Below are 8,973 nucleotides of genomic sequence, written 5' to 3'. Positions count from 1 at the left end.
CTTTCACAAGCTTTGATCCCACATTCTGCCAAACTATGACAGATGAAGTTCAGATTGTATATCTGGGGTTTACTGATGAAAGGAGAGTTGTTCCAGTGGAGGATTTTTTTACATTGAGTTTTTCAGTTATTCCTAAATCAAACCAAACTGATCTATTGAGACTACACTAATAAACCATAGGACAGTTTGTACACCAGTCTGTCACTGCTGTAAATCTGCACCGACAGCCTTCATTTACCCTCCAGATTGTCGTTTCTCTGGAGATTCATTTTCCTCATAAGCAGAGTAAGTGCCACTGAAATCTGCATCAGAGTCCTCATTTAACCTGGACCCGAGGCTCAGACCCATCACAGCTGGTCATTTCTACCAGTTAATGAGAAAACAGGCAGAGCACAAACTGAATGCACGTTGTGTTCAGAAACAGCTGATCCAGACAGAGGGTCCTGACTAAAACCCAGACGTTAGATGAGACCTTTGTCTCAGGTGTTTAATTGTACTGTATCACTGTTGGAAGTGTTGTATTTTAACCTAAAGCAGCTCAGATGTCTGCAGGTTTTAACTCAGGATGGCACAAACACCCACTGTGATGTTTATGGGGGAGTCAAGCATCACCTAAACACCTTGCAGGCCCACATGTGTGCCTTGTTTTAATTATCTGGCTAACTACACTTCTGCTTAGGTTGAAGCTGGACAAAGCACAGTAGATTAAAACAGTTCAGTTTCAAAATTTGCAACAACAAAACCTTCTGAATTTGTTCAACCACTGACTGGCTTCTTTTCCACAGCAACGACAGCGGAGGCTCATGGCTACTGTAGTATTTAGAGCCACCCATCATACCAGAGTAAAGGAAAACAAGTTGAAACAATTAAAATGGATGGTCATAACACAAAGTAAATAAAAGGTGCAGTCGCATCAGAAAATGTGATGACAAAGTGAATTCCTGTGTCCTCACCGAGACAGAAATGTAGAGGTTTGGTTGCTGGACTAAAGTTGGTTGTTGAACAAATGCAAACATGCTAGCCAGCCTGGAACATGCTAGCACTGTTCAGTTACAGTCACTTTTCTTTACTGGACTTCCAAACTTTTTGTTCTCACCATTGATAAGCTACTGAAGAAGACAAAGTGCTATCTGAGCTAGCAAGCTAACTATATGCCAGTGAGCTAATTAGCTTGATTGTTTACTGGACATTTATGTTGTTTACTTTAAATTAGTGTTCACTGAGCAGTTTGTCTTTGGATGGGGGGCTCACTATGGTGGCCCCTAAGGACCAAGTGCATGCAAACATTATGGAAACATGCTGCTTTGATTTTTGTTTGTGTTTTTGGATTTGCAGCATGTTTCTTTGACACTTCAAACGCCAGGGGTCATTTTATACCTAAAAAACCTTTATACCTTTCTGAGCGGTGCTCCTTGCCACTAGGTTACACAGCAGAGATAATAAAGCTGAGTATTAAACTGTGTAAACATGTTTCAGAGGTGAACACAGCAACGGAGTGTGACGAATGTCCCCGTTACTTGAACATGAGCCATGAATGTGCTGCTCCTTACTAAATCTGTGCATGGATCAGGTGTTTGTGTTGCTTTTTGGTTCATGGTGGTGGCTGTTGTTTTTCAGTGCTAAATTTCCTGTAGTGTTGTTTGAGTGCTGCATGCTGTACAGTAGGATTCCCCCTATGTGACGGCTCTCTGTCTGTCTCTTGATTTTCTGTCTGCCCCTTTTTAGCAAATCTGTTTTCAGTAAAAGCTTGGATATCACAAACACTAACTGCAGCAAGGAGGAAAGGTACTGCTGTGCTCCGTCCATCTCATGTCCTCAGCCTGTATGTAGAGTCCTCTCCATATCCTTCCTTTGTTTTGTCCAACCATTAGTTTAGGTTACGTTTTTCATGAGTTCAACTGTTAAATGTAGCATGCTGTTTGTTTTTATTTTGCTTCTGTTGGAACCTGTTAACATAGAGTAGAAATCTGTTTTCAACTTTTCTACCAAAAATGAAACAATATATAAGAAATTAAAGGTAACAAGGTTTTACTTTCAAAAACTTCACAGATCAAATTACTGTGTTAAAACACGTGTCAGTCATTACACTGCAAACATCTCGGGTATCTCCAGAAGCTACAAATCATCATGTTTTAAGAATAACTTGAAACAGTAGGATGTAACGGTCGGCCAGATCCACAGCTCGGCTCAGACCTTGGTTTTGTATCAGGCTTTGCTCTGCGTTTTATTAAATCACCAACAATGTGGAACATTAGAAAGATGAACACACTCTTACCAGAATCACATAGTGAACAGAGCTTAAACTGAGTGTGATTTGTAGAAGAGTACATGAAATACCTGCTCATAAATTACAATTACATCATTTTTAATGATGTAATTGTAATTTATCCAATTGATTTACAGATTTTATGATGATTTTATTGCTGCAGTTTGTAAAGAGAAACTGCATCAGAAGCAGCTTTTCAGATGATGGTCCACAGCTACAACAGTCTCTAAGTGACCATAAAACTGGGTTGGACACGCTAACATGTGTCCTCCTCTCTGTTGGACAACTGCTTCTTTTCTCTGTGGTTAGCTGCACCTTTGCTTTTTAAAAACTGTTTTATACATGTAAAGTCTGCAAGTCATGTTTGGTGGTGATACAAACACACGAAGTTGGGAGCGGCTCTGAACCGACTGTAGTCAGTGGAGGGAGAGATGTGAGAACCAGGCTGGACCGTGTCATCTGATCTGTGTGCTGTTTCCAATTCCCAAGTCAGTCTAACAGAGTCAGAAACCATCATTTGTGTGACAGAAACGTGTTTATTGTGACCTCCAGGCTGGGAACCACTGATCCACAGAGAGAGAGGGAAGGTCTCACTGAGATGATCATGACGACTCCTAGATCTGTGTGTGCAGATAAAAGTTATCCTGTAACTGTGGCCTCAAACTGATCCAAAACGACCTCGTTCCTTATGCTTCCTATCTGATGTAGACGTACAGTATCTGATCTCTGTCAGAACATCTGAGCTTGATCTCTCCTACCCGACCATGTAAACATGTTTACAGCATTAGATGTGAACTCAGAAGAAGAGCTCCCTCTTTGCAGCCACTTCCTCTTTGACTTTAGCCCTTGGGGGCGAGGAGAAGTTCTAGGTCAGCTTTTCTGCCTCTTCCTCTCGCTCCCCCTCCTTCCGTCCATCCATCCTCACTCCTCTCTGTCAGTGTGTCGATGGGTGTGTGGTGTCTTATATGTTTGTGCTTTGCCAGTCTGTTTTTTCAGTGAAGCCTGGGGAGGGCTAATTTGCACCGTCGGTGCTGTCTCTAGCCTCCCTGCGTGGCTGACCTTGTGCAGGGGAACCACAGTCTGTCAATGGATTCACGGCCTGGATGGAGATTAGCATAAATTAATTGGCGGGAATGCAGATGGAGCATAAAGAGGAGATGGAAATAAGGCTCCACTCCCACTGAAAAGCCCTTTATCTCCCTCATCATCTAACTGAGGGGCTCCATAAAGCGAAGCTTGTTGTGCTCTCCTCTAACACGCATCACCAGCGATGAACCATGAATTAATTTTCAGATTTCGAGGTGGCGCCGGCATCCTGATGGTGGACTGGATGGGTGTCACAGTTAATGAGTTGCATGTTAATAGAAGCTGCTCTCTGAAGTGGCTGACAGTTAATCCAGTCTGTTGTGCGCTGGCAGCCTCTCTCAGTATTAGTTAATACAATACAGACTCGGATCAGCAGCGATACAGTGATGAGGCTCTGGTCAAACTGGGGGCAAACTGGGCAGTTTTTAATGAGTGATTTCTCTGAACTGGGCCTGCAGGAAAGTGAAAGCATCACAGCTGTAAGACAAACACTATGGTTGGTTTTTAATGATGTGCTCATGTGGCTGCATCAGTATCCCACCACTATCAAGACAAATGGGGCCCAAATAACATGAAAACATCTATAAAACAGTAAGTGCAGACTCTTCTCTTTAAAGCAAGGATAAATACAGAGACATTCGGTGCATCATCACACTGCGGTTTACAAGGCTCATGTAGCTGCCAGTTGTTTCGTTCATGAGTTTGTACAGTAAAGATGCTCAAATTCCACTTAACACGCCTCAGTCTGGGTTGTTGGCAGAGCGGAGAGTCGGCCGAAGGGGAGGAATAATAGGAGCAAAAATAATGGTACAGGCAACAAAAGCAGCAGCGTCGTCAGAGGTTTGAGCTGAAAATGGGGCAAATTGTTTCATATTACGAGTCACTGCAACGGCTAATTTAATTCCAGTGATGTGATCCCTCCTTTGTGTGTGGGTGTGTGTGTGTGTGTGTGTGTGTGTGTGTGTCTTCAAGCATATTTAACTATGATTTACTGTTTTCATTTTTCACTTCCAACAAAGCCAAATTGTTCATGGGCAATTAAATGTCAGAGTCTTTAAAGACGTCAGCAGGCCTGTATGTGCTTTGGTATGTGTGCACATTGCTTTGTTTTTCTGTACTTGTGGGGACAGAAAACTGGGAGCACTCTAGCTTTATGGGGACCGGCTGTGACTTTGGCAGCTGGGGGCTGGTCTTGATGACGTAGTTTGTCAAATTTGACAAAAACATTGTGGTTTAAAGTTAGAGCACGTGTCAGCTGTGGTTAATTTTGGACTAAGAACTGAACGTCAATCTATGTAGGGACCCAGTACAGTAAGTGACAAAAACATGGAGGTGTGTGTGTGTTTAGAGAAAGAGACGCCATTTGGACAAATGACAGAAAGAGGTGGAGGGAAATATGAAAAGTTAATGAAATGTAAATGAAAAATGGGAAAGCTCATGAAGAGAAGAACAAAGAAAGTGCGCTAATGAATTTTTGGTGTGTGTGTGTGAGAGACGATGCTAGGTATCTTTCACCCCACACACTAGCAAACATCCTGCACAAACTGTGAACACAAACTGTGAACACAAACGGTGATGGGTTTGGTTCACACAGCAGGTCTTGGTGGCCAGTTACTGTTGTAGTCACATGGGCGGTGTTGCTCTGCGGATTCTGACCCTCCAACGTTTTGGCCCAGACTAAAATATGTCATAAACTACTGGACAGGTTGTCGTGAAATTCAGTGCAGACACTCGTGTTACCCAGAGGATGAATCCTAGTGAACTTGCTGGTCCCCTGACTTTTCATCCTGCAACACCAGCAGGGGCCACTTAACATTTCATAACAAGATACCTCTAAATAGTTAACATGCTAAAATATTATTGCCAGCTCTTTGTGGATGTGCTCTTCAAGCAAAGTGTAGACTGCTTTAGCTGTCTGAGTTTGGTGTGTGTCTTCAAGACACCATTCCTGAGGTTGTGGTGCAGCCTTTCTCCATTTGAGGGGATTCGGTCATCGAGCAGCAGCAGCTGCAGCACTGCATTGAAAACAGCTGAATCACAATGAAGTGATAACATGCTCTAGATTAACTTGTCACATTAAGTGCATCCAAATGAAGCCGCTGTATCTGTAAACATCTTTGTTCCCCTTAGTTTCCCCACTCTGTCCAGACTAAAACACAAAGCTTTTACAGTGTATACAGGGCAAACAGATCTTTTGCAGACTGATGTGAGCTATGTGAAGCTATTGTTTAAATACGAATCACAAATAAAAACTGTAATACTGCACTAAAACAATGTATATCTCACGTAAGAGGATGCTTCCAGCAACATTGTCGGAACAGCGACATAGTGTAAAAGGAAACGGAGAGTGGGGGATGCTCTGCTCAACAACAAAGTAATCAAGTATTTTCCAAAAGCTGCGGACACTGTAGGAATGACTTTTCACTGGGGATCCATCTTTGCTTGAGACGCTTCTCTCTGCCTGAGATCAAATGTCCGTCACTCTACACATAGTTCATCTGCCTCTCAAAACAGGTTCAGGACTTTCTGTATCTACACGTTTTGTTTTGTGTGTGTGTGTGTGTAGAGCAATTTGTTGTGCAGTGTGAGAACCGTACTGTTCACTTTCCAGATGCTGGTCTTACTTTGCGTGTTTGTGTGTGTAGATCGCGGTCGATCAGCGGGGCGTCCTCCGGTCTGTCCACCAGTCCTCTCAGCAGTCCCAGGGTAAGTGTCCAACGTCACACTGTACTTGTTGGTTTCCCACAATGCACCTCACCGGCAGGCTCAGCTGCTATGTGGTTACACCTACACACAGCCTCTCATCAGCAGCTCACACATGCACACCACCGTGGACTTCATCATGAGCCTGTTTGATGTACAGTGCAGCTTGAATGACAGAGGAGCTGCAAGAAATGTTGTAGAGGACAGACCTGTCTGGGACATGCAAAAAGTATCACTGTATTTTTACTGTAAACAAATCCCATGATCAGACCCAAACAGCATGTTAGTCTGTGGCTCCTACTGAAGACACACGTGCTTAAACACACCTCACAAAGTAGTGCAGCAGTAGGTTCCTCTGACATCATGGATTTCCACAGCAAGAGGCTTCATTATCGAGACTTGTTGTCTTCAGCAACACTGTGAAAACGTAGGAGCTCAGTGAGCTGAGACAATCAGGTGCTAAACCGCCAGCTGGAGTTCATCCTCTCATCGAGGTCGTGATGTGGCCTCACCATGAACAACTGTTAGTCAGGCCGCACTGTACGTCACAGAGTTTCAGATGAAGCGGGACCGGATCCATCGGAGGCCAAACGGCAAACTCCGGATGAGATCCGGTGATTAATGCCCATACAGAAGAGATTCTCATGCAGCCGCAGATTAGCTGGAGAAGCGATCCATCACTCTGTGAGAGAGCCTGCTGCACACACAGAGCCGTACGGTTCACTGTGCACATCAACCTGTGGCTCTCTGTTCTAATGAAGCCTGCATTTTTAAATCCGACCCTCAGCAAGGGCATAGACTGCAGATCACCAAACGTGTGCTTTCATGCAATGGCAAGCAGAAACGTTTTTCATAATGAATGTCATTGTTTTATTCTTCAAGGCACATTTTGTTATCTGGATGCAAACAGAAGCAGAGGCTGATTCTAGGCTGTACCTGGTGTCTCAGGATTATTTGACAAGTAATGAAAGAAAGTCATTGGGCCTTGTGCAAAAACATTTTCCTAAACATCTTTCAGAACCTTTCTTCTGTACCATTTTCCAGCTCCAAACTCACATGACTGCACAAACCTGTAAATCTCTGATTAAAGCTGCCTGCTCACTAGGAGGAGTGTGCTCGCAAATTAGCAATGCCTTCGGATTACTACACAAAGATACTGCTTCTGATCCGTCTGTGCTCTGGTGTTATTTACAAAACATCACTCAAGAGTAAAAATGAGCATTTCAACCTGCGGAGCTTCAGGTCCTGTTGGCAGCATAACAGATATACTGTGGCAGTGTCAGCAGGTGAATCAGGGACAGTGAGAAGATGCTGCACCTCCTGGGCCTGGAGGTCTCAGCTGCATGTTGCTCCGTGATCAGGAGTAAAACTGAGCTTTAAGGTGAGCACAAAGAAACCTTCCCTCTTCAGCAGATGGAGATTATTGTGCAGAGTCAAGTTCACACAGTCAGTGACAATGAGGAAAAGACATTTGAATAAAATACAGATTTTTAGTTCATATTTCATTCATTCATTTTTAGTACATTCCTGCAACACATTTAAAGTCCAGTCATATTTGTACCTAAGAGAAAATTCAGAACAAGCGAAGTAGCAGAAAACTGGTGATTTGTCAGGTTCTTACATGTCAATCATGTCATGCTGCGAGTTGTTCTTGCACAAGGCCTATGACTTGACCAGGTAAGGAAGTGTTCTTAAGTTTGTGACCTCTCACACAAACAGACGCTTCTCCTTCTCACTGACAGAATATGTGGATGCCACTTCATGAAAATCAGTCTTCACACATGCTTTCCGATGCTACAGCGTCACTGTTTCACCACTGCAGTTGGTCCAGCTGCAGCTTCGCACTGTTCTGATCTGGCGTATCGGCGATCTGCTCATTCATCCCACGGCATCGTGCATCTGCACCATGCATGCACTCTGGCCGCTGCCCCGGGTGGAGGGTCAAACTGAATCTGTTATCTTTCCAGCTCCTTCACTTGCTGTTAGTTAGGGATGCACCGGTGTATCGGACAGTAATCATCATCATCCTGTCAGTTGAAGTCCTAGAGACTATAAAGGATGTGTAGCACGTTTCTCTGAGTCCATTGATTATTATTGATTAGTTGGTTTTGATTTACCTGTCAAACACAACAGTCAGCTTTGTCAAATTAGATTTACCCCCAGTATTATAAAAAACCTAAGTTACAGGAATGTTGTTTCAACTGAAAGGTTAAATTTACAAGGAAAAAAATTAAGTGTTTATTTTCTTTATTAATTGATTAATCAGCTTGTCTTACTGAGCTGCACGAAAGAAAACGAAATCAGTGTCACTGGTCAGTTTAAGAAATCATTAAAAAAAATGTCCTGAATCATCATCAAAGACAGGTCGTCGTCCTCGGGCCGCTGCCTAATGTTCGGACAGGAAGACAGCTGAAAAGAGCCCGTCTCTGTAGCACGGTGACGGGCAGGTTCAGGCAGTAGGAAACGTCACCAAACACTCTGGTCGCAGTTTTGGTCTCGGTGCATCCCTGCCGTCACTGTCACGAATGCTCCACTGCTTCCTCCTGATTGGCTGATCACTGTGCTAACTGCACATTCTGTTTTTCTTCCTTTCTTGCACTCTCACCACTTCCTGCCTGCTCCACCTCTCCACCCATCTGCCACGCCCCTTGTTTATTTCCTGCTGTGTTGTTTTTATGGGAATGATCCTTTATTGGGCTGTGGTGTTCCTGCTGCTGTGGCCTCGCTTTCTCGTTGGCTGACTGCCGTCATGTCTAACGGTGCATGACCAATCACAGCCCAACCGGCGGTTTTTCATCCCACCCCAGTCCCCAGATCTGTGTCAGTCCCCTAACGGCAGCCCCACCCGCTCCCCTGAGGTCCGACTGAATGGGGTGGGGCCCCGCACACCCAACTCCTTCCAGCCAAAGATGGGCTTT

At 44.1% G+C, this 8,973-nt stretch overlaps 1 protein-coding gene across 1 annotated transcript in view; it reads left to right on the top strand.

Annotated features, from left to right (window-relative positions):
* LOC109961648 (serine/threonine-protein kinase BRSK2-like) overlaps positions 1–8,973 on the top strand; it is a 114,285-nt gene that overhangs the window by 97,449 nt on the left and 7,863 nt on the right. The window contains 2 exon segments of the mRNA XM_020602652.1: positions 5,998–6,064; positions 8,895–8,922. Of these exon segments, the coding sequence (XP_020458308.1) occupies positions 5,998–6,064; positions 8,895–8,922 (95 nt within the window).

This window comes from Monopterus albus, unplaced genomic scaffold (assembly GCF_001952655.1).
Source record: "Monopterus albus unplaced genomic scaffold, M_albus_1.0 scaffold57.1, whole genome shotgun sequence".
Classification (NCBI taxonomy): Eukaryota; Metazoa; Chordata; class Actinopteri; order Synbranchiformes; family Synbranchidae; genus Monopterus; species Monopterus albus.
Note: the sequence above shows the minus strand (reverse complement) of the source record. Positions and strands in the feature narration are given on the sequence as shown.